Source organism: Watersipora subatra, chromosome 8 (assembly GCF_963576615.1).
Source record: "Watersipora subatra chromosome 8, tzWatSuba1.1, whole genome shotgun sequence".
In the NCBI taxonomy this organism is placed as follows: domain Eukaryota; kingdom Metazoa; phylum Bryozoa; class Gymnolaemata; order Cheilostomatida; family Watersiporidae; genus Watersipora; species Watersipora subatra.
The window spans coordinates 60130011-60157050 of record NC_088715.1 but is presented as its reverse complement, the minus strand read 5'-3'; the positions used below and the strand labels follow the sequence as shown (position 1 = coordinate 60157050).

Genomic DNA, 27040 nt, shown 5'->3' with positions numbered 1-27040 from the left:
AATTTTAGCTAAACTGTTTGTTATATATGTCCAACTTTCAGACTGAGTTAAACAAGGAACTATTTTGAGTAAATAAATATTAGCCAGATACCATTGATAATTATGTTGATGGCGCAATTTTCAAAGTTTAAAAGCAGCTGTGAAGCTTTTGAGTAAAAAAGTGATCATCATTATTTTGAGTTTCAAAGGCATTTTTAACGATGTAAAGTTAGAATAAGCCATACCAATTGCTGCTTTCACGTCGAACAGTGTTCCTGAAAAGTATTCTCATCGTTCATCAAAACGCCTTAGAGTCTTTAGGGAAGATTTTAAAATAGGTTATGGATAAATCTAAAAGCAGTGGATCGAATTTAGACCAGAGCATCTTCAAACCAGAGGGTGGTTCTGATTATTGTGATGATCGACCTTCTCAGGTACACAGTCACTAAAACCATGGCAACAGCTACAAAAGCATCGAAATAAGTAATAAATAAATAAATAAATAAGTAATCGTTATTGGTCTTAACGAGTCATTAGTAATTCCACTACGAAGATCTTTCTCTACTGATCACATTTTATTATGGGTTCATAAAGATCAAAGAATGTCAAAGTTGTGGTCAAATAGAGGTGACGTTCAATAAAAGATTGGCGAGTATTTTTCAACTTTTCTCCTATAGTGGCATTTTATTAGAGATGGTGTTTAAATAAAGGTGGCATTTAAATAGAGGTCTGACAGTACATCGATTCCTCACCCTGGTTTTTTTAATTAGGTGTTAATGTCTACTTAAGTTTTGGTCTTCTACTAAAAATATCAGAGTTTGAACACTTTCCTCAAGATTAAAGCGGTTCCCATTAGCGGGTTTTTCTACAACTGACTTTGGTTGATTGTCGCCAATATTTAGGCAAGCCCCATTTGGTGTGCAAGTGTTATTGCACCCAATGCTCTATTGAATACCAAAATTACAACTGTTCTTGCATGCCAGGACTTTTTATTTTCTCTTCAAGTGTGAGATAATCTCCTTTTCTTTGCTGGCTAGGGTGTAGCCATCAAGTACTGCTATATCTATTATAGTGGTATTACTGAGACCATACCCATCACGCAAACTTGTGTACACACCAACTACGATATGAATACGCCACTCACTGTGTACACTTCCGGTTAGCCGCTTGCATATGTTGATGACATGTTAGATGGTCTGTTACATCCTTGCTCCATCTGCCTCCATGATCTTTTTTAGTGCGATAGATCTGTTTTTGGGGTTGCTTAGTCAGAAGAACTTGTTTCTGTGCTGACATCATTAGGGGCTCTGAATTTGCCATTAGTTCATATTTTTTAGTCACATATATGTCTGGTGAATGTCACCAACATTCGATACTTGTCAGCGGTTGACCCATAGAAAAGTTTGGTTTATTAGTCAGGCTCTTCATCATCATTGTGCAGTTTAAACGCCTTGAATTTGAGCGAATTTTAACTAGCAACTTCTCTGTGGTGGCCATAGCAGCCGCGTAAGCTTTCTTGCTCTGCTTTTCTTTTTTATTGTTTGCTGTACACGTTTGTGCCCCTGCCTTCATCTTTTCTACTTACGTTTAACCTAGCAGTATCAAATTCGGGTAGAGTGCTCTATGCATGGTCAGCAGCTTGTGAGTTACTATAATTGGTTCCATGATGGCTTTTCCCAGTCTACTCTATTATGCCTGCTGCGTACTTTATTACTTGACAGTGAATAGATATTTATTACTGCGACTTGGTTCCTGGCAATGAGGTGGCATCGGAAGACCAGATAAATGCATTTTTTGTATTTGGTAATGATTATGTAACCTGCTTTGGATTTTGGTTGACGTTGCTTAGCATCATCTCTAAGTTCTATACTTGTAGTGAATGACTAACAGCTAATTTCTCTTTATATTTTGCATGTAAGTTAAATATATAAAATTATATACATAAATGTATATGCACATTTATATGTTATTGTGGTGTATGTGGTACTGTGGAAACGCCTACCACATATACCAAAATACCACATACAACAATACCGCATTTACCACAATACCACATAAACCGCATGTATATTTATGGCTTTATAATAATTTTGGATGTCATTGCTTGGCCATTTTCATTCAAACTTCTCATGCATGTGCTCAGTGCCTTTTGCCAGTTCATGAAGTTATTTGATTTGAAAACCTCATTGGTGCCTAAGAACCGGTCTTTTAAATACCCACCTACAAGCTATCTTATTGATAATAAGAGAAATCTCAAGCATTTAACTAGCTTACTGCTAGTCTGTGGCTAAAAAGCCTCAGAGTAGCAGTAAGCTTGTGATAGAATTACAGGCTATTGAGGCCAGAATTGTAATACTAGCTACAAGCTGCCAGAACAAAACCTTGAATTTTACACTTAGTGTGTGATTTATGGTAACATAGTTTTCTTGCAGCTTTGAGACTTGAACTAGTTTTAAAGAATGAAAATGGCAATCAGCAGACAACACTGAAATTATTAATAAAAACAAACATAATTTTAAGGACGAAAATTGCAAAGTAATTTGGTAACACAATATTGCCATGCTTTAGATATTGCTTATGTGAAGACAGAAGTGATTCAAGTACATCAAGTGATTCAAGTACTTAAAGTGATCGTTTTGCATTATGTAACTTTAAAAATCTCATATGAGCAGCAGTGTTAACAGTAACCTTTTTGCTGATGTAGAGCTCATTGTAGCCTTGAACTAATGCATTCTATATCTACTATTGAAATCTTTCCCGTCAGGTCCATTATTTAGTAAATTTAAAAATATTTTACTATTAAATTTAATTTACAAAAGTGTAGCAGCATCCTCAAAGCAGAACTAATCTTGTGATAAATTTGTGTCTCAAGTATAGTCTGAAATAGCATAGAAAACTATTTTTGCTTGTGTACATAGCCTATAAGTCAGGGAAAAGCTGACTATAGGACTATAGGAAAAAGGATCAACAAGAACTTCTTCAGAAAATAATAACTTCTTCAAAGTATGAATCTATTCTAATAATGTACAAGGGAATGTTGTATACTCATGTATTTTGTACTTTTCAGGAACGAGTCACCATCACTACGTGTACACACCAAGCTAATGTTAGCCGGCCAGAGAATGGAAGCAATAAAGGATATGGAAATTTGAATGGCATGGAAACCTGTTACAACTTATCTTTTTACAGTGAGTTTTCCTCCTACCCAATAAGCTTTTATATGTTCTGTCTTATCACCAATTTCTGTGAATTTAAACAAATATTTTTAGCAAAACAAGTTTAAGCATGAGGAGTGCTTAAAACACACAATGTAACTCTGTATAGATATTTCTCAAAGTTTGTGGCTGTGTTTGTCCAATATTAGCTATTATAATCTTGGAATAAAGAATCCGTATTGCAGAAGATTTGATCTCGAACCGTTCTTACCAGTCTTAGGCCTTACCAAATCAGCCACACGAGCTGATTAGGCGATATATGACGCTATATCATAGAGCAAATACTTCACCGCTCTCTGTTACGACGCAACATGATGGGGCAGCGCCATGGCAAGTAGCATAATTTTATAAATGATCTATTGTCAGAGCAAGTAGTTAGCTTTCGGTAGTAAGCTTACTCAAATTATTCATTAGCAATGTGCCAGGCTAACAGCAAGTGGCAATTAGCATTACCGCTCATTGTTTATAAGCTAATTTTTAATACCCGGACAACGCTGGGCATCCAGCTACAAATGGAAAATGTTGTTGTATGTTAAACACAAACAAATTTTCTGTCCAAAGACTTTTTTATTATCTGGGCAATGACGAGTAGTGCAGCTAGAAATATGTAAAAATGGCATGATTGTCTCTCTTTGAGATCCCAAATTATCATCAATTTCAACACTTAGAGATAAATAACACAAATAATAAATTTATTCTTCTAGTTGTTTCCTTATGGTTAATGCAACAAGCCAAATGTAAACAAAGCGGTGCAGTTGGTGCTATTGCATTTCTTTTAGTTTGACTTGATAGATGAAAATATCACTAGGGTTGACAGAGAATTTTGATGGATTTACAAAGGAAATATCATTTAGTTTTACCAACTCCAGCAAGGGGATTAATACTCAATTTTAAATAGATAACAAATTATGGTTTTGTATCCTTTTTCGGTTCATTAAAATTGCGCTGACTCAACCAATAAAAATTTGATGACAGACTGTTTATGTACAAAAGGAATCTAAAGGGCAGTCTTTGGTAGTGGATTGTGGCATCTAGCTTTTTTGCACAGTAAATAAATTTGCTGGGCATAGTCAGCTATTTTAGTGACTAAATGACTGTTGAATGATCTTGCAATTTCTGGTTATCATGCCAGGAGCACCACCCAAGTAAATGAAACACAGTAAATACGTTATCTTTTGCATATATATAATAAATAAGACAAATAGACTTTAGCTGTTTTATAATTTTTAAAGAAAAAGCCTACCTTTTAGACTTTCTGAAAAATTGACCAGAGTAAGCAATAATTTGTTGGAATTCTGCCTACAGTGTTAGGATTCAGTTAGAAAACTGGCCGATAAGTTAAATCAATACAATAGGTTTTACCAACTCATCAGCTCATCACCTAAATAGAGATGATTTTATATGATGTTAGTTATTAATTATAGATATACATGTACAAAATTGACTAATATTCATGTGACAGCCACACACAGCTTCTATCTCGATTGAACCAAGTTCAAATGATCTACTGAAAGCACAATGTCAGGAGAGAGTTTTTGGAGTGCTCCTAGAAAATTTCTCAACCCAGGCTAGCCCAATCATATCTGACTGCTCTGTCTGAGAAAAGCAGTGTGCGTGGCTGCTCTATAGTCTATAAAACAGTTGGGACCACATGCGACTTTTATTAGTAACTAGTAACCACTAGGTAGTCGGGCGTGCCATGCAAGATCGTCAGGTGGAATAACTATCATCACAGATATTCCCAAAGCAATAAGGCGGTTGATTGGTGCAGGAGTTAAAGTGTTGGTCTACCAAGTTCAAATCTCATACAGGGCAACCTTTTTCATCAGCCTCCACTCATAGCTTTAGACAGACGGAAAGACAGACAGACAGTCACGACTTTCGCAAAGATTCTAAAATGCAATAAGGTAGTTGATTGATACATGTGTTGGCGTGTCAGTTTACCAAGGTGAGAGTTGCAAGTTCAAATCTTGTATGATGTAGTTTTCTCTCAACATGCAACCAAGGCTCTGGACAGCCAGATGGACACGGCTCTTATTGTATTAAGGATTGGGATGGAAAAACGAGATTGCTGATAGCTAGAACAGATTTGCAAATTAAAAACTACATATTCCAGCCAAAAGCGCGTCAAAGCCTATCAACCTACTATGAGTATTGTCTGCAACAAAAATGTTTCTATGCATTACTCTCAATGTGCTCACAACATCGAGAAGTCATATATACTGCGTGATTTTTTTTCAACTATTAAATTGACTTTGTGTCATGTTGTGGGCATTGCCATAAAAAAGTCTTCTAGGGTAATAATTGGCTGTTTATTAAAAATTAGATCTGCTATTGATGTGTTCATTTCATTGGAGCTAAGGCTGTACTCATAGCCTGGTGCCTTTAGCAAACTTTTGATGTCTTTCTTAGTCCACTCATGTACAAACTTTATAAAGGAATGTCAAAAGTTTGCCGCTGGTCAGTTTTCTAACAACCAGCAAATTTCTATCAAATATTTTTTTGTTTGAAATATTCTCTAACCTCAAACTTGTTGACATCAGAACAAAATAATATAAGCCTATTTAGAACTTGAAGATTTGAGAAGAGAACTGTTCCACAGTTTCTAAAGAGTAAAAATTAGAAATTGTATATAGAGCCAACTGATTTAACTATTTTTTATTGAGTAGCACAAAGCATGAAATTGTTAATAAAAAACTGGTCATCGCAGAAGCAGTGATAATGTCGTGGATTACCTTTTCTAAAGTGGCCATCTCAAAATAATTTAAATTCCATTAAGCTGATAAAGCTGATAAAACTGATAAGCTGCTATTTGAGTGGTCAAGCTGGACAAGGTTATTGACCATGACCTCGCAGGTTATTGACCATGACTTTGTGGTAGGTTTGAAAGACCAGAACCATGACATATTTGAGAGAAATTAGGCGGCAAAGAATCTATCTTGTTGATCAGATCTGTTCACGTTAATCTTTCTGCATATCAATCACCTCAATTGCCTATGTAGACCAGTTGTAGTATAGCTCGTGACAAGTATTTTAAAAACGCTCAAGACAGGAAGTGAGCAGATGTCAGTTTGAGATAAATCCAAAAAAATGTTAAAAAGGTTTTTGCAGTTTTATTCAGCATAAAAAACCTGCATTTTCTGCAAAGACAACTCGTATACCGTTTAAAAAAAAGGCATATTTTAGAAACATTTCATTAAACTTGGAGCACTTTCATTAAAATAAACATATGTCAGAACCAACGCAGTAATACAAAAATTAATTAAGAACAGCGAGAATGGAGTTGCCAGAATAACTGTTTCACACATATTGTTTTTAAGGAGATGCCTTATTATTGTTTTTCTCATGTCATTACTAAGGAAATCAGATGAGACATTTTTGGGCTGCATACAAGCCCAGATTCTTTCAAAATTTTGCACATTGATTGCAGCCTATTGAAAACAGTGGATACAGTGTTGACCAATATATTTCGTAGTTTAACACACTGGTTGTTATTATAACATAAACAAGATCAAACATCTACTTTTTATGAAACCAATTTGGTTTATACCAGACATTATTTTGATTTTAAAACCCTTTAAAGTAGGATAGACCTTTGAGTGTTAATGGAATGACACTATTTAGAGCAACAAGCAAATTAGGTTTTTATTACAAGAGTCTAATTGAGCATTTTCTGTATCCATAATAATTCACTCTACTGACAACTGGTTTGGGTAACTTTATGCAAGAACCTTTTATCTGGGTCATTTCACAAGTGACTTGCTCGGTTACATAAAAGAAATAGCTCTGTTCTAATACTGCTTGATTAGAGCTCTTATGATAGGAAGTTTTCATCTACACAAAACATTTAGTTAGCAATACAAACGGGGGTGTCAAGATAAAACTGTTTGAACGGAGAATATTTAGTAGCAAGATTAGACACCCAATGCAGTGCAGACATAAACTCTCTTGTGCCTAGGCTACATGTGATAACTAATTACTAAAACAGAGCTGATCTGGTGCCAATTGCCATTTTTTGATAAAAGCTGCTCTACTGCATTGTCATGCTTTCAAGTATGTTTAGATTATGTAATGTCTTCTTTATTAAAACTTCAAGCCTCAACTTGAAACCCTGATCCTAGATTTATTAACAGCTTCCCATAGACTGTGGAAGCACATAAACTGGCACAACTTCTTCAAATGCATAATATTGAAGCTCCAAGCTTGCAGGACTCAATGGAAAAGCAGAAATGACAATGTTCAATTGAGTTCAATGTTCAATGACAATTGAGTCAATGTTTTTTTACCCTCCAAAATAATATTTTAGAAAAAAATTAACTAAACATAGCGGTTGTTGTATACCTAATCAAATAGAATGTGTATATTTGTTATTAATAAAAAACAAAGTTTTAGTATGAAGCTGTTCTTGCTGAAGAAAAGAAGGATTCTAGCTTTGCTTAATTTAGATCCTTTAGTACCAAAAATTTCAATTAGCAAGTCATTAAAAGGTAATGTTCCATCAGCAGCCAATTATCATTTCTCTGTCCGCTAGAGGTGTCTTATGTTGATATCTTCTGAAAAAACAATTCTATTGACTTACACCACTGGAATTTAACTGAAAACAAATCACCTACAAAGCAACCAGAATTTCGAAGCTCTATACATGGGAAATGCCAAATAAAAAATAAAAGCTATGCAGCCGCGTTTGCTCTAGTGTAGAGTTATTGGTAAAAATTTCTACAAATTATTTCAGGCCAAGAGTCTCAAGGTGTTAAAAAACCTATCTAATGGCAGATGCTATTTTTTCATAAAGCCTCAGAAGTAGAATTAGGTTAATTTTGTTTGGTATACCACCTAAAGTGTTTTTATTGTGGAAAAATGATGATTCTGATGTGCTCCTTAACTATATTTACCATCTGAATAATAACATAGCAGCCATTCTTCCATTTGCTTTTACATGTATATACCAGTGAGTAGCTGACATCGGAAGCTTCTTAAAATGTGATTCCTTTTAATTGCTTCCGTCAAGATTTTGTTCTTTAGTTAGTTAGTCCAACACTTTCTTTGCATGAATAACCTTTTGTTTGGTTGCTTTCAGTCAGCAATTTACTAAGTTTGAGAAATTACTTCCCTATGTTATTCTTTCAGAAGGATAGCTCACACCTGGGAGTGGTTTGCATTTCTCCTCTTAGCAAAATTACAGCAATAATCTTTCCAACGTTTCTTTGCTGACAAGGCCAGTGCTGCCAATTGTTGGTCAATGCTTGGGCTCTTTGCCAGTGTTTACAATTATACTTTTCAAAGTAAAAGTTCAAAGGGTCAAAAATATGAATACTTAAGGAACCTGTTTAACTCATGAAGCCACTTGTACTATTTGGTAAATCATTTAAGGAATAGATGTTCTGACAGATTTTTGACTCAGGGTATTCACCAAGCATTTCTAGTGATCCTAAAGTGTGATTCATCATGATGCCACCTAGTAAATAAGTCTTTTACACCAATTGTGATTCATTTATTGAACTTGTTATCACTAGACATGCTTTTCCTAGTTCAGAAAAAGCTCAGAAGTTCCCAGCACGCCAGTTCAAGAGTTATTCTGTTGCTAACGAATTCAAAAGGATAGTTTCAAAATGCATAAATGTGTGACTTCATGAGCTAAAATACAATTACCAAAGCTATTAGTAAAATATAGCGACTTTTGGTATTATAACACAACATACAATTTGTAAATCTTGTTACGTGCATACTGTGCTGCAATACCTGACTGTGTAGAACCATGCATGGCAGCGCATGTCATAAATAGTACCTTCAGTGGTGTCATTTTGAGCACCGCTGCCTCAGGTCACCAATGTGTATACCCTTTCCATTGAATAATAGAGTGGCTGTGATGTTGTAATCCATTCACTAATGTTTAGGGCGTGAGCACTTCCAGGTGGTTTAGTGATAACTTTTGTTTGACTGAGAATTGTTAGGTAATTGCTGATTAGAACAAGATCTCAGCTCTACCGACTTTGTAAAGCCCTGGCCACGCTCACCAGAGCTCACACAAAAACAATAGACATAGGATATTTGCTATAGATATTTCTTATAGATATTTGCTTGCAGCAAAGCTGATCCAACTATATGATTGATAAAAATTGTATACGTTACCTTCCTTCAGCATCGTATTGATCTTCCAATATATTTTTGAATGTGATGAACACGATGTGTAAGGTCAAACTACACTGATTAGGCTATTATAAAAAGGCATCAGCAGTTGAAAATTTAAAAATTTCCATGCTCAAAAATCACGTGTTTTGACAATAGCTGGTGCACTGGTTTTCGATCCAATTGTGAGTAATCACTTGATAACAAGTGTCAAAGTGCAACATGCTACTCTCGCCATTTGATAAGCGAATGTTAGTTCAGATCCCGTGGCCATCATTCAGAGGGCAATTTCAAGTTTATCCTGTTATGAATTTTTGTTGCATGATTGCCAGGAACCTCCAGATGGTTGTTGCGTGCAGATTTGGCAACTATATTCTATAATTAGCCTACCAAATTATGCAATTATGTCACTTCCTACTTGTTAACCTAAGACTCACTTTCTAGTTTGCAGTCAAGGCAAACCATAATAAGACCTGTGTCTATTCATCCATCTGAAATCATAATTAGAGGTTGCCATAAAAGGAATTCAAATGTGTGGCGTTCAGCTTGGTTGACCGACACTCGAACACCTGAGCTAATTGAGAGCCTTCAGGCATTTCCAAATAATTGTGTTGATAATTATTACTTGGCATTTATTTACACATTTGATGGTCTTGTGATACATTAGACTGCCAGGGTATTTAGTAAAAAAAATCTAAAGCTTGTGCTCACAAATTTTTATCGAATTTTTTCATTCTTGTAAAAGATGAAAACGACACTTGTGAATGATGCGCAAGGAAAATCCTCCCAAGCTACTCATTGTTAAAGGTTGACTTGCAACAAAATTCATATTACAGTTATTTGGTATCAAAAGATTCACCATGTCTTACTCTGTTGTGTTGAAGGTGCAAATAATGTGGAAATGGGATTAAAATCTCCTAAAAGCTCAAAAACGAAAAGCCGTCATAGATTGGAATCTGTTTATTTCTCTGACGGATTCATTACAAATTGGTTATTGTCTTGTCACGTGATTTTCTCACGGGAATTGAAAGGCCAATAAAAAGCTCAATATAAAACTTATCGTAGCACTAGTTTATGACAAACACTTCAGGTTTTATTGAAGACCCGTATCAATTATAGATGCTCGCTACCTTACAGTTATGTTTCGGCTTGATCTAATTGTCAAGTCGTAATCTGATCATGTGACCCAATACTTCGCAAATAATTTTTGCAACACTTTTTGATTATCACAGGTGACCAACAGGCTCGCCATGATTATCAGACCATGATATGTACTCCTTTGAAGTAAAGTTTGAAAATGTAACAATTTTTTGCGGTAAGTTATAAGACATCAGTGCTAAAAGTGACAGCATTACAATGACGATAAAACAGACATGTAAGAACAATAGGCATGGTTTTATTGAATGCGTGAAGTATATATGTGAAAATATTTCGACGAATGAGGTTGCATGAAAGTGTAAACAGAAACCATCTTGTAACAACTACGTCCCATTTGAGCCGTTTTGGAAAGAGATTCTAAAATACGGCGGTTTCGTGTTTCTACGATTAACTGTTCGTTTTTCAGCTTTTAAGAGCATGTAATCATATTCCCACATATTTTGTACATACAACACAACAGAGTAAGACATGGTGAATTTTTTGATACTAAATAAATGTAATGTGAAATTCGTTGCAAGTCAACCTTTAAACATTTTGGATACTTCTGTCATTCTTATTCCAAAAGAGTGGTGCTAAGCAAGTCAGAAATGTGGCAATATGACCTCTAGCAGAGAATTACATATCTTTGTTCAACAAAGTGTTCACATTAACTTGTAACATGCAAACGTCTATTGAAATACTTATTGCAACAGAACTAAATTTTCGTGCAGTTTAAAATCCGCATTATCTGCATAATCAAAACATTGAGATAACTCCAGATATATTCTATTTGATTAAAAATTTCTATGCTGTGCAATGGTTCTAGTTTGAGAAAGCATTAATCATTTTTGAAACTCTGAAGTTTTCCACATTTAGGCTAAAAGCTATTTGGAGTTCTCCTCTCCTTATTGAACAATTAGGTAATGGTACAATGTAGCATAATTTACCACAAAGTTTTACAGGAACTGCACTATCTGGGGTATAACCAAGACAACAAAAAATAAGTTAGTGTAATTCTTTCATCAAAATAAATAGCAATTCAAAAATTTCTCATGAAGTACATAAAGAGTTTACAAAACACTTCATATTAGCCTTTACTGGCAATTGCAGTACTAAATCAATGTCAAAGCCTATTTTTCAAAAATTATGGGAGAGATTCAGCAGTTTTGCAGTAAACCGTAGCAGGTTATTCCAATGACTTAAAAGCATATTTTAACTCATTCGCAACCATCCCAAATTAACTCGCAAACTTTGATCGTAGCTAGGCGACCGGCGCAAAATATCATGCCTTGGAAATTTAACCCTTACGTGAACAGTTGTTTCTAAAATATAGAAAATTTTTTTAGATTAGTTACAAATTAAAAATTCTGGTCTATCACAAAAACTTACAAATATGTCTCAATGATATCTCTGACATTATTTATAACCTAAATACTAAACCCATATCAAGGTCTGCCAAAACTAGAAACAATTATGGCGACTTTAAATCTTATCAATAGCGATCAATTCTTTTTCACGTCCAGAAGTAATTATGCAGATTCAGAAATGGTAAGACAGTGAAAAGCATAAATATAAATCAAATTAAAACATTATTTGCATTATTTGAAAAGTTTTATTAACTTTTAATTTTGCCAATTTGAATCATTAAATAAATAATAATAAAAGATATTAATGTAATTTTTAGGTAGTCAGTCGTAGTCAGATGTAAGTTATCATTCACTTTCGATAGAGTCATATTAATGTTTAGAACTGCCTATGAAGTCTGAAAAGTCAATAACGGTGTTATTGAACACCTTTTTTATTATTTGAAACAAGTTTATGATAGTTCATTTGAGTTATATTGGCATGTAAATTTGCTGTATTTGGGTTGAAGGATGATACTCGCAAGAAAAGGTATGAAATTAGAGTTTCACGATCTTTTCACTCATGACTAACTGCTATACATAAAATATTATTTGTAACTTTGTATTGTATGGAGAAAAACAAGAATCTTAGCTAAATTTATTTTATTTTATTCATTTTGTTCAACTTTGTTTCAGCGAGTAAAGGTTTTTGAAAACCAAATTTTCTAATACTACTTTTTTGGAGATCCATGTGTACTTGTAAGTAATATGAAGGCTTCATCTGAATTTTATGCCATTTGAAAGAGTTGGCTAGTTATTTTGAAAAATGAATGGGTAACTTATCTCAATTCAGTTTTTTGAAGCACTAAGTTAAATTATAACATTTTTCTGAAAAATGACTGGTATTTGAGGTAGATCGCACAAAAACTAGCCTGTTGCGCACGAGTTAAAAAAATGTAAACAAAATTAAAGTTTTTTTACCGTGCAAAAAGTTTCGACAGTGTTTCTTACTTCTTTCACACTACTCTCACCACTATTTCACCTTAACTCCCGAGAAAATGATCTATTACCTTGTTGGTACAAAGCTGTCTTACACAAATCTCTTAACAGATTAAAGTGTTTGTTTAGTATGAGCTAAATTATCGTGGGAATAAAGTGTGAAAGTTTGACGCAATCATGGACGTAAACTTAATCGAAACAATGCATATAGCTTACAGTTTCTATCTCTTCTGATAAATTGATAAGTATGTTTTTATTATGGTACGAGGGAAACTTTGGAGACTACTTTCTGTCGAATTACCAAGTTTTTATCTCAACATGAGATGACCACTCGACCAACCCCCGACCAATCCACTTCCGTTATCGGGGAGAATGCTTAGATGTTGGCGATGATGTGTTCTTATTATGTAGTCCAACACGTGTCACTGCTGTGAGTGTGTACAAATCCAGATGGTTAAACAGTAAAACTGGCTTGGCTTTAGAGATATAAACAAATGGTTAAAAATTTTAGCTTATGAGATGTTCATTGTTTCCGGTTAAGTATTGTTTTACTTTTGAAGTAACTGCTCTTTTCAAATAGACCCTTGCTTTTAAGTTGTTAGCTAGGTTAACTAAAAACTGCTCTGACTAGCACTACTTTCGACTTTGAGTTGCTTTCCTTTAAGGTTTCACCAGGATTTTTCCTTTATAAATGGCTAAATTTGTCTTAGCTCCTAAATTGCAAGGAGAGTGTTGTTTTATATCTATATTACACCAATGTTGGCAGCTGCCAATTCCCTTTAGTTCTCTTAATTATATAAGTTGCAGTAAATGATACTACAATTAGAATATTTATTACAAACCAATGACAGAAACCGGAATACATTTTGCTAAAGTTACCAATAGTTAGAACGGATTCAAACCAGACCCTTTGCCAACTGGAATAATAGCTATCAAAAAGATTGACAAGCTAGTGACCTAACAAACGTTGTTATGACTTTCTAGCCAATTACAAAGCGTAGAAAACTATTTATGAAGTTTATTGATTTTCGAAAAAGTGGATGAAAATTCATGACAAAAAATATTCAAGAAAGGTCACTAAAAATTGGCGAGCCAATTTAAACACAATTTTAAATTTATAAATAATGGACTTTTTAACGAACACCATTTCTATTTATAACCCTAAACTATAAAACATACGTGCTCAAATTTGTATAATTTGCTTTAATTGCTGGTGCGGTTCTTTTCAGGTAATGCTGTGTACATTGGCTACTCTACCTTAAAGTTCTACACCTCAATCAACAGTAGTGACAGCGATGCCTATATTGGTCAAGTCCTTCTTCGATCTATTCAACCGTGGAGACGGATCGATCTTGGCTACAGAATATCAGTCACTGCTTTGGTAAGATAGAATAACTCACCTCCAGCGAGTTTATAGAAGTTTAATTTGAAATTTAGTTATTGTACATTTCATAATGAACTGAACCTTTTTGGCATTAATTGTCCGTGATTTATTTAATTTAGTGTTATTATTCACAGTCGTTATTAATTCTTACAGAAAAACTTGCACAAAATTGTAAGAGATTTTGTACGAAAGGCCAATTGGGGTTTTCTATCATTTGAGATTGTTTTCTGATTTTTGGATAGTCCGGCTTGCAAGATGTTTCAAGATTAAGATCGATGAATTTCAATCGCGTGCAAAATTCTCAGATAAAGCAAAAGTGCAACTATGACGTCTATAACTGTAGAGAGACCGACATAGTATCGACGCACAATTCGGCACCTTGAACGCAAAAGCCGATACCAACTATCACAACCATCACAACTAGTGACGTTATTTCCCACATATTTTTCTTCTGAGCATTTTAGCCATGATAAAATTTTGTTAATTTTATTATTGAAACATCGTGGCAGTCAGATCACCTCAAATATAACCAAACAATCACAGATTTATAAAAAGACCAATAATTTCTGAGAAAATCTACTAAAATGTTGTGCAAGTTCAATCACAACCCTTAAACTTGTTAACTCATCAAGACAAACACTAATGAGTAACAAATTTAAGTTATTGACTAACTTTGTGCTTGATAAAAGTTAACTTAACAAAACACTCAAAACCAAAAAAATAAAACCTTTGAAAATGATTAAAACTGTATTAAAAATGTATAAATGTACATGTAGCTTACAATAAATAAACGGATAACTACATGTACATACCCATTAGCTCCTCAAAAACGCGTCACGAATATCAGTTATGTTTTTGCCTTTGCAATCTTTTAAATCTCCATACAGCTATTTGTTCTGAATATCTTACTGAACCTGCCAGCAAAGCTCAACTGCTGCAGTGAGCGCCCAGACCACAAAAGTTTGCGTCTAACGTAGAGACAGCCCTGACAATTTGCCAGCACACCTTCATTGCTGTATTTTACATTAGGGATGGTCATACGTACTGTTGTATTTGACTACCCAATTTATCCCAAAATATCTTTCAAAGCATCAGTAGTCAAATAGTTAGTGATAAAGACCGTATGCATATGTGTAAAATGAGCAATATTCTGGAAGGTTTGTGAGGTTGTTGTACCAAACAAGTAGGTGGTCGGGTTTTATACTAGCATGGTCATTTGACACCAAAATGTACTAGTTTAGCTGCTTTTCAATAAAAGGGTTGAGAACAACACTTTCAAAATGAATAAGGAACCAAAATGAGTCAGCTTTGCTTTTAAATAGAAGCTAATCGTGCGTGACAAAAGAGGTTAACCTCAAAAACATGTCTTATATATCACTAGGTTTCCATTCTTCGGATGATACATGTAGTTTTTATGCCTCTAGGTGTGTGTATGTGCGAGTTGTCTAATGAAGTGTTTCCCATAGTCTGACTATGTTCCAATACATCTTCACTTGAATACGTATTTGATAGCAAAGTATAGTAATGGAAACACAGTGAAACCTGTAGTAAAAACGGTAATCAGATAAAATATAAGGAATAATAAATCGATATGCAAGATAAATTTATAATACTCTGTAGGTACTAAATTAAGGTAAGCCACTTAAAATACAAATAAGAGCACAATTTTTATTATGTTTGTATATATTGATGCAAATAATAAAAGATCAACAATTAAAAAGTAAAGTTACCTTTTCGTTCTTTAGACAACCACCGGCTGCTAGAGTTTACTTACTACTAGTTTGTAACTTGTGCAGCCAGACTTTAGGTGTTTTAAATGAAGCAGCATAATATATATTTGGTCACATGACTGACAAACATGAAAATTAAAGTGAGGGCTCGGTGACATATTACATAATACTTTTGTGATCTACATTGAAAGAGTGAGAAATAAGTGACGCAGAAACATTGCAATCTTGATTTGGAATAGTGCACGCGTTGGGTTACCATGTGATAAATTTGCCGATGAACATGCATGTGTTGCGGATCGATGCGGACGCATTATTATCAAGATACAAAGTAGTATTCCAGAGGTCATAGTTGGGACATTCCTGTTTTGCTAAACAATACTCTTTTAAAATATAAATGACTAAATGTTGACAAATGTTTAAAATGGAATAGCTTGCAGTTGCACGACATTTTTTGTGCATCATGCGCACAGGTTGTTTCTACTTTTTACGAATATGACACTTTCAATAAAAATTTGCGTTTAGCAAAACTCCTTGAATTGAGAGTTTGCTGTTTTCATAATATGGGTAAGTCGATGCAGCTATGCTGACTTACCATCTAACGTTAGTTTAGCTTTTAGCAAAAAGAGAGACCAAAAGAGTTGTTACGAGTCCAAATTTATACCTTACAAAGCATTATAAATTATTTATTTATTGGAATTGCTCAGAGAATCTTCGCTACTTGGAAATGATATACAACAAAATTGGAGCTTAAAATTTACACTCTTTTATAAAGACTGTAGTTAATGGAGGGTTTGTTTTTAGTCACGAGTTATGACTTTTTAACCTAATGTGTAATTGGTCAGTACGCCTGGTGCGAGTGAGGTACAGACCAATGACAAATTCAAATCAACTTCATTATAGCTGTCTAGTTGCCTATCAACTTGACAAAAATAAATTAAAACTAAATAAATTATATTATATTTCCATAAACAAAACATTTTTAGGATATTGTCTAAAATCACCAGTACTAATCTTTTTACTGAAGACACTTTTTGATGACGCTTTTACTGGGTCTATTTTTAAAGCTGATAAAAGTAAATAGTTTCACACACTGTTTCTGTACTTGCATGTATGAGTGTGTAGTTTATGACTACTTTAATAGTTTTGAAACTGAACAAAGTTTGTTACTTTCTAATTTTTGTTCAGCTTTTAATAAAAATTACATCGATTTAGTTGATGTTGCATAAATTAAAAATGCAAAAAATAAGTTGAATTAGCATAAAAAAGCCAAAAAAACTTTCAATATTGTGTCACCGTGGTAATATAACAATGGCGCATTTGTTCAAGCTGTTAGTGTATATATACTTGTAGGAATGTTACATAAATAACAAAAAAATTCAAATCGGCAACAATTATTTTGGTGTTGCGTAAATTATAGGCTAGCTAAGAAAGTTCTGTATTTTTTTCAGAATGAATTGAAGGTTGAAAAGTTATTTCTTTATAAAGTTTAGAAAAATGGTCTTTTGAAACCATAATATTGAAACCTGATTTCGGTGCACTCACAAGAGCGTGCGAAGACTTGCAAGGCTGCTGCTATTGTAACTTATGTACTGGGCCTGCACTTAATTGATCTCAACCAAAACAAGATGAAAGATTTTGGGGAGATGAATAACATTGCCCTCTTACCTAAGGCATTCATGCTATATAAGTAGTTCACTCAAATTAATGAATTACACAGTCTGGTAAACATTTCTCACGCTTGATATAAATCGGCTATCATTTAAGATCTTTCACAAATACATGTATTGTAAATCTATAGAAACCCTTAGGTGAGGCTTTCTCCCCAGCAGCCACTGTAATGACATACATGTGCCTTAAGAACTTCCCAGTTAAAGTTTTAATCTTTTACAAGGATATACTTATTAAAGGTGAACTGAACAAAATCATTTTTATTTTTCATGTTGTTTAACACTTTCAAGCCTAATACGAGATTATTCGGTTAATTGTTTTCCCACCTGATTCTATGCCCACGTAAACTCAGCTGCGTAGTTTCACTTTCTCTTTCTGCACTTTTAAATTGCCCGGATTAAAAGCCACTATATATAAGTTTTGGGTTTAGTTTCAAAGTTTTAAATCGATGGAACTCTTAAGTCTTGAGACATCCCCGCAATGTCAAGGGCACTTCTAACCAACCGAGAAATGTAAATTGGCTGCTGAAAAAGCATTAGTCTCTAACGGCATCTTGATGAAAATGATTGATAATGAAAAATAAAATAAACAAAGCTAGAAAGCCTCTCTACAACAACAAAAAAATTTACACTAAAACTATGTGTTTTTCGATCTATAAACTTATACACACTCTACCAGACTCGGTGTACTGCAACAATTATGTTTCTTCAGTTACCTCTAGCACATTACTTCTTTGAAAGAGTGTATTCTTTTTTATTTATAATAGTACTATTTCTTGATTGCTGTATGTTTCAACTTTGTCGTGAGATATTGAGTGACAAAAGCCTGGTTCTCATATCGATTGCGAGACACAGGTGGTAATCTTGCGCAGCAAAACGCTTGCGACGATAGGCTTGTCTGCACCGGTTCACATAAAGCTGCATAGCTAATAATCACATAAAATGTTCAATCGCCATGCCGTTTCGATAATGCTGACTTTCACCTGTACAATGCATTTTGGGAAGGTTTTGCCTGCAGCTTTTCACAAAAGTTGAACAATGCTGAACTCTTGCGTTGGCCGCCGGCAACTATCGACGGTACTCGGTGCAACGGTTCACATTTCACCGCTGATAGCCTACGGTGCTGTCGCCAGGGCTTGCGGCGTATATGGAAACCAGGCTTAAAATTCTGCTAAATATTGCTGATAGGCTCAAACCTTGGCTTTGCACGTATAGCTGAAGCGGAAATGACTATTTAACATACAACAAGTTTGCAAGCAGACCAAAGCATCAGAACGACACATGTATCAACTAAACGCATATAAAGTGAAAAAAATACAGGCCTTTGTTGATAGTATCCACAAACTATCTGTGTAGTGATTGTTACACAAGGCAGCCAGTGATTCAAGCATCATTCTGGGTAGTCAGGAAGGGCAGCTGGTGTAAAATTGCTCAATACAACAGTCACAGCGTTATTAACAACACACTTAAATAAAATTTAGCTTGATTTTACCAGAAAGTCTTGGTTTTTCTATCATTTGCGATAGATTTTTATGCTTGATGCAATTTGAATTCCAAGATGGTCCGAGATTAAAATCGACAAAAATTGATAATGTTTTAGTCGCTTTAAACGGTTTAAACACATGACGCGCTGAATCCTCTCTTTTTTGCTAGTTTCTGAGTAGAATATGTTTCTATTTGCAGGTTGTTGTTGTGATGCTGGGTATTGGGAATGACCTCAACTTTCAAACAATCAAAGAACATTTGAAGAAACCAAAAGCACCTGTCATAGCGCTTATTTCCCAGTTTACTATCATGCCTCTGGTAAGATTTATGTATTTTGTTTTATCTATACTACACAGTTCTTTTCAGCAATGTAAAATTTTAAATCAATTTGTTTCTTAATACACTTTATTTGACTAGCCTATAGCTCGGGTATGCTTAGGATTTTTTAAAATTTTCAATCAGATAACCTACAGCTGAAGGCTTATGAGGCTGGCTCTCAGGCACCAGATCGTTTTGAATCAAAATTTATTTTGCGTTCTGGCAGAAGGCACGAAGCATGGGAAGTTTGGAAAAATTACATATAACTCTCAGTTTTTATCTGTCTAGTTATAGCAGTTAAATTTGGCACAAAAAGAATTTGTATAACAAATGATTTGATCTTGGAACCTCCGGGGCAACGATCCAGCAATTCATTCTACTATACTAAGATAGCCAAGCTGTCAATGACTGTTAGCACATTCATCACATCTGTTAAAATGATCACGCTTAAAGCTTTTGGGGCATTACTTAGGCCGGTTGACAATTACAGATAGTTGACCAAAGAAGTAGAAACGTTTAGTGATTCCCATAACCGCAAACCCACACAGTGAGAGAGTAGGATTTTTTGTCACAAATCAAAAGCCATTAAAAGCTTCATAATAGCTATCAATTAAATTACCCGATTTCCTGTCTTCACGTGCTCAAAAATAGATAGCATACCGCCCATGTAATACCTGGAACTTTTTCTAGTTTATTTCCAAAAGATCAATGATGTTAAGGAGTTTAGAGGGTCTCTAAAAATTACCCGCTGTATACTCACTAACAAAATGTTTAGGCTGTCTTGAGTTACCATCTGCTAACAAGGCTCACAGCTCAATTTGATATGCTAATGTTTCTTCACCTCGTTACTTTTTCTCTGATCAAATTAAATACTTTGTTACATAAATAAAAAAAACTTGTTGCAAAAATGTAGCAACTACCATATATTTGCTAGATGCTGTCATTAATAAAAGTAACTAAAACATTGACAGCCTTGACTCATCAGACATTTTAGTCTTGGCCAGTGTCTCATTCTGCAGGAAAGTTGACATACACAGACTTTTATAATACGCATCACTTTTTATTGGTTGCTTAAAAAGTGAAAATAGTTCCATTGAATAGGCCACATGGCAAGCGTTCAGTTGGTATACAGACTTGCAGTTTACCACAAGATTTACTGCAATCGATTATGCACATGAGTAGGTCATGAGGGCTGCACTTTTGTGGTTTTTCTAATTAAATTTTTATTGCATGCAATAAAATTTATTTATGAAGTTTTTATTGGTTTCTGATAATAAAATTTATACACTCTTGAAAGAGCACAATCTTCTGCTTACAATTCTATATAAATCGGTATTTAAAAAAAAAAACTCAATTTGGGCATAGTGTCTCCGTTAACTGTAAATCATAACTTTACAGCATAAAACACTGGTGCATATTATAGTATTCACAAACTCAAAGGTTATTTATATGCACTTGCAGATATCCTATGGAATAATCTGGCTAATGGGATACACAGGAGGTAAAGCTCTTGGATTCTTTACACTTGGCTGCTCTCCTGGAGGTGGAACCAGCAACATTTACGCAAAGCTGTCCAATGGTGACTTGTCTCTCAGTGTAACCATGACAACCCTGAGCACTATCGCTTCTCTTGGTTAGTCAAGTTACTTGTATGCATCTACAGCCAGCTTTGAGAAATTCTTCATATTTTTCTTTCTTATATAATTCAAAAAACTGGTTTGAGAAAAGGAGAATGCTCAGCACGCTTGCTATTATTTAGCCTTGATTTCCTAGTGGTCTCTCGCAACTTTTATTCTATTCTTGAAAAGCAAGTTAGAATTTAGTTTTGTGAAATCTGTGGTTTTTAACGACCAAACACTTACTTCTCAGGTATTTTTCGATATGTGTTTAATTTTAGTTACAATTTATAATGGTATACAAGTAAAATTGTATAATATATTGAAGTGGTTGATACAATGTACGCTTTTTGTTTTTAAATTTAAAATTTTTTTTTAACCCTGTTTTATATCTTTTTCAGCTTGAATATTTACTTTTTAATATTTTTAACATAAACCTTTAACATAACTATGATAAATATCAATAAATCAATATATATAATAATACATAATAATATCAACAAAATTTATTATCTGCATAAGACTAAGTAAAAAATTTTCTTAAAGAAATGAAAAAAAGTATCTTTAGCAGATATTTAAAATATTTTAAAACTTTCATTACATTTTGAACAGAATGCATCTTTTGGTGAAGTGCAGTGACCAGTTTATGCAGTCTGGTGCCCTATTTTAAATGACGCGTAGACAAAAGCTTTTTTGAAATTCTGTAAAAATGATCGAGAGTTTAGTCCTTAAGCTGGTGGAATTAATGTATTTCTTATGGACTTGATAAAGTTACACAAAAATGTTGATTTTTGTATTTTAGTTGATTATAGATTTTAATATGCAACTTTCACAATTGGACGACTATAAACTGGCTAGGCAGCAGATAACCTGTTAAAAACCTCTGTCCAATACCAATTGTCTCTAATATTTACTGAATATTGATTAGTGCTTCCTACTAAGCACTCTTGCTTTTATTCATAAGTAGCTCATAAAGTTTGAGCCAATCAGAATTTAGATATTAAATGCCATTTTAGGAATGCTGCCACTCTGGCTCTATACACTTGGAACTACGATTCCAGGAGATGAAGGGCTGGAGGAGATAAAGATTCCATTTTTTAACATATTACAAAGTCTAGCAGTCATTGTAGTTCCTCTGGGTATCGGAGCTCTCATGAAGTATAAACTTCCACGAGTCGCTCTCGTTATAAAAAGATGGCTGAATGTAAGTTCAATATACGAGAATCTCCAAAGTTGCTACTAACATAAAATCAAGCTAGCTGATTTATCTTCTTTTGCCCATCGTACTGTACGTCAATACGGTATCTTTTGCAGGTTCTCTTCCTTCTGGCTCTCATCTTCTTCTTAACATTTGTTGTCTATGTGAAGCTTTATGTCTTTGTTGAATGGGACATTCAGCTCGTATTGGCTGCCTGTTCGCTGCCGTATGGAGGCTACCTTCTTGGAGGCCTCTTTGCTTGGATTTGTCGCTTTGATTGGAAGCTCATCAAGGTACAGAACCAATTCATGCCAAACGACTTAAAGCTTGTAAAAGTTTATTTAAAATATTTATTAGTATCTTTTGCCATTTTCCTTATAGCGTTGAAATTATTGTACGTTTTCTCGGATTTTTGAAAACGATTTTTAACAAAGAACAGGCAAAATAATAGGCTAAGGTAAATTTGATTAATGTTTCTGTTTAAACTGAACTGACATGATAGTTTTACACAATTATGATTTTTGGTCATAAGTAGCGTGTTTGCTAGAAGTGTATTGATTGTATTGATTGTAATGCTTGTCTTGGATGAATTAGTTGCTTGTTGCTGCTGTTTAGTTCCTTCATTAACAGTTTTTTTTATAAAAAAAAGTTTCATCTATGTGATAGTGAGACGATTTCTCTACTAGAGCACACAACCCCTAATGTTCACACGATTCATTAGGATTTGTGCCTTTGGACAATTATGGTTGCTATTTTTCTTAGTGTTTAAAAAGGTTTATCTGTAAATAAGTGTATTATAGTTTAAATCTTATTGAAAGAAATGCATTAAATTTTTTTGGCAACTAATGCGATGTCAGGCGTTTAATATGTTCTGTTTGCTTTTTTGCCAGAAGCCTAAATGCTAAAGTAGCATCAATTTAAACCTTGCCAACATAAACAGCCCTGGACTTTGTGTTTGTTGACACTTACAGTCATGTTCTAAAGCTTCCATGCATGTTAATAATTTTAAACTCATATAATTATTTGTTGATAAGATCAGTAAATATGCAATCAAGGTTTATGGGTCCTTATATTCTCTGTTGTAGACAATTTCCATAGAAACGGGCATGCAAAGCGCAGCTGTGTGTTACCTTGTTGTTATGTCCGTCTCTGGTCAGCCTGATAGCGATCTTGCCATTATCCTCCCAACAATATCTACGATCGTCGCTGGCTGGCCTTTCTACATAATTCTTCCTATATATAAAATCCGGGAAAAGTTGAAAAACAGGGTTAGTTCAGTAATCATTATTACTTTAGCCAAGGCCTACAAAAGCATATATTATGCAAAGGGCAACAACTAGACAGAAAAGAGATTAGGCTCCATACGAACTGTACCATGTTAGAACATCCTTTATAGTTGTTACGGACTTTTAGTTTCAGGCGCAAACTTTAAGAAATCTCAAACTAAAAATTACAATGAAAATAATCAATAATTTTATTCAATCAAATTTTATCAATAATTCTAAAAACAAACTTAGAAGCTGGTACATGGTTATAAATATTACTTTTTTCTAATACTTTCATTGGAAGGTTTATCGATTTTGCCTAAAATCATTCTTGAGTAAAACTGGATACAAGGAAATCAGTTTCTTGCTGAGCCAAAAGCTGATATTCAAGTGGTTAATCATAACACCCAATCAAAAATACATCAATGCGTGCATTTTCACCAAAAAGATTAATAATCTTCACGTTTTAAGATTTTTATAAATCTTGTTCTCTTTATAGTGTTGAAATTTTTATTGTAGGTTTTCCAAAATTTTACTAAACAATATAAAATAAGATATAGTAAAATAAGATGAGGCCATCTTAGCTAGTTTTTTTCTGTTTTGGCTGAATTGACAAAGGATACTTTCACATAATTATGATTTTTGGTTTTCCAATGTTACCAGTAGTTATCTACATTTACTAAAGCTCTGTGGTAGGTACTCTATACAGATTCTAAATGACGAGTCAAACTGAAGCCAATTATTGCAAAAGCAGTGAATAATTAATCATAATACAAGCTCAGTGATTAAATATCAAATTGCGAAACAGCGATCACACATTTTAGAACAGGATGATTGCAAAAGGCATTAAAACACTTGCAATAGCAGGTTATTTGGCCTTTTAATTTTATCATTTGTAAGCTAGGATTTTTTGGTTATTTTTTGGCAAATAACTTGTGTTGTCAACATAAATACATCTATGAAATTTGTGAAGTATGAGAAAATAACTCTTCAGATCTTTTTGAGCTAAACATTCTTATTAAGTTAAAAAGTATTGGAAATTTAAAATAGTTGGTGTATTGTTACCATGCTCACAAATTAAAAGCAATAAATAGAACTAATATTAAAACTAAAAATCAGAATTTTTGCTATGTTATCTATTCAATAACCGACTTAGTTGACTGCTCTAAAGCAAAAATAATACAAATCGGAGTAATTAATCTCGAATCTTAAATATTATTATTGAGTTTTAACTATAAAGTATGTACATGTATGTGAGACACAATTATAGCCTCAGGTCTGATGGCTGTATTCTCAGTCTGAATGGTCTACAGTGTTGCGAATCGAATGAAAAAAATTCCTGTGGAAACTTAGATTACTGAAGCAATGCAGAGCTCGTATATCTCTATGAAATCTGCCAGATAGCCTCAAATGACTACTATTTGTGTCTATTTATATAACGCTGTACATAAGCTACATCCATGATTGTTAATATTATTTTTTAGAAAAAAGCAAAGAAAGAAAAAGGTTTTGAGAGTGATGAATCTTTGGCAGATGAGAAACTATCAGCGTCTGAATCAGAAGACACAAGTACTCTTGACAGCAGCTCAAATGAAAAGAAACGTGAAAGCAAAGACTGTGATCTTGACGTCGAGATGAGCCTAATTAAACCGTGATGTTCCACCTACGATATTTCCTGCCAGCACTTGAGTGGGCACTATTTTAAAATGATATAACCACCGTCTCACTGTAGCTTATATTAGAAGAGGTGTTTGACAACGTTGTGTTGGACAGGAGGCTAGTGAATTAGGAAAGCTACTTTTCAATACAAATGATGTGCCCATTTATTTAAAAAGTTTGCAATATCTAAAAACGGTGCTCAGTGTTGGACTTGGGCTGCATGCTTTTGTATAAACTTCGAATGTTATTTAACCTTTTAACACACCCAATTAGCTTTTTTTTAATAAAAAACTAATACAATCATATTGCACATACAATTATTGACCAAAGGATATGCAATTGGTTTTTCTGTTCCTATTATTTCAAATGTCCATATTATTCATTCAGACCTTATTGTCTGGTAGATACTGACTCTGGTAATAAATGGTTTATAAACTCAATAACATCTAAACTCAGCAGTTTCTTGCCCTGCAATATTTTTGTTGTTGTTGTTGAAATTTCATGTTTGCCACTATTCACTATTTTTAACTTTTTGTTAAAAAAAGTTAACAAAAGGAAAACAAGTTAGTGCAAAATGAAGTTCATCAAGTCCATCTTAATGGAGACGATGAACTGACACAAATATTTTAGCAAATACTATTAGAATATATCGGTATTTTGCTATCACTTTTTGATGTTTAAAGTTATATGATTGTCAGAATCTTTCAAAAATAAAATCAAAAAAATTTAACTATGATTAAAATGCTTAAGCCAATCGAAAGTGCAATTGTGACGTCTATAATTGCAAGAAAGCGACAGACTAGAGATGCATAACACTTCAACTTGACCGCATTGGCCAGTGTCAACTATCACAACATTTGGCACATAGTTTCTTTTTAAATCAAGTTATTAATCTTAAAACATTCTAACAGTTACATCACCTCAAGCATTCAAAATAATTGCAAATGATAGAAAAATGCTGATACGGTACTTTCTGATAAAATATACTAAGTTTTTGTGCAAGTTCATCACTAAAAGCAAATAGAACTCGCACTGCAAACATACCGTAGTTTTTTTTAAAACTCTAAAAAAGACTCAACATAAGCTAATACAAAAGTTTTGTTATTTTAAGTGTTTGCACCCATAACAAACTTGACATTTTTGAAACCATCAGGTTTTTTAATTTTTCCAATTTTAGTCGAAGCAAAAATACTCTGTTGACGCAGATAGTCGATGTAAATTCGTACTTACGATAAGAAAGCCCGGACTGATGATTTTATCTTGTCACATAGATTCATGTAACTATTGTTAGTATTAATTTGATTATAATCACAGTGACGCTTGACTTGCATTTATGCGCACCCGTGTCTATTTTTAACAAATTACTCGTCAATGATTGGTTGTGTAACCTCAGACCTGTCTGAGGTGACTGGAAGTTCAAAGAGCTAAATATTATTCAGATGGATGTTGCCAAGAGGATAAGAACACTAGCAAAACCCGGATAGGTTTGGTAGAATTTAGGAACATATCTATTGAAGTAACCGAGTGACATGACTAGCTTCAGTAGTAAATGCCAGATGCCAATCGTTATTTAAATAGAAAAAAATTTATATTTAAAAGGAATGAAGAGCCACTGAAACATAAAGAGAACCGGTACTTATATTAAGCCTTGCAACGAGTGACAAGTTGACATTACCTCACTTGTCGGCTGCCTGTTCCTTATACTAGCTAATGTAAGATAAATAATGACATGCGTTCAATAACATAAATACAAAAATATCTGCTGTCTAAAATTCAACAGTGCATCGGTAAAGCAAAACTTCACGCAGTCATATGCTAAAGTTTTTATTTTTCTGGACAGTGATTGGTTAACCGCCACCACCGTTAAGTCTTATTTTTTGTTAACACTTTAGGCAAAATCTGTGCTGCCTTCCGTGCTG

At 33.9% G+C, this 27040-nt stretch overlaps 1 protein-coding gene across 2 annotated transcripts in view; it reads left to right on the top strand.

Annotated features, from left to right (window-relative positions):
• LOC137401697 (hepatic sodium/bile acid cotransporter-like) overlaps nt 1–25617 on the top strand; it is a 34242-nt gene extending 8625 nt beyond the window's left edge. For both annotated transcript variants that reach the window (XM_068088155.1, XM_068088156.1), the window contains 8 exons: nt 3047–3167; nt 14029–14180; nt 19264–19383; nt 20845–21016; nt 22016–22203; nt 22314–22490; nt 23283–23465; nt 24947–25617. In XM_068088155.1, the coding sequence (XP_067944256.1) occupies nt 3047–3167; nt 14029–14180; nt 19264–19383; nt 20845–21016; nt 22016–22203; nt 22314–22490; nt 23283–23465; nt 24947–25117 (1284 nt within the window). In that variant the 3' untranslated portion in view covers nt 25118–25617. The remainder of the gene's footprint in view (nt 1–3046; nt 3168–14028; nt 14181–19263; nt 19384–20844; nt 21017–22015; nt 22204–22313; nt 22491–23282; nt 23466–24946) is intronic.
• Nucleotides 25618–27040: the final 1423 nt, after the last annotated feature.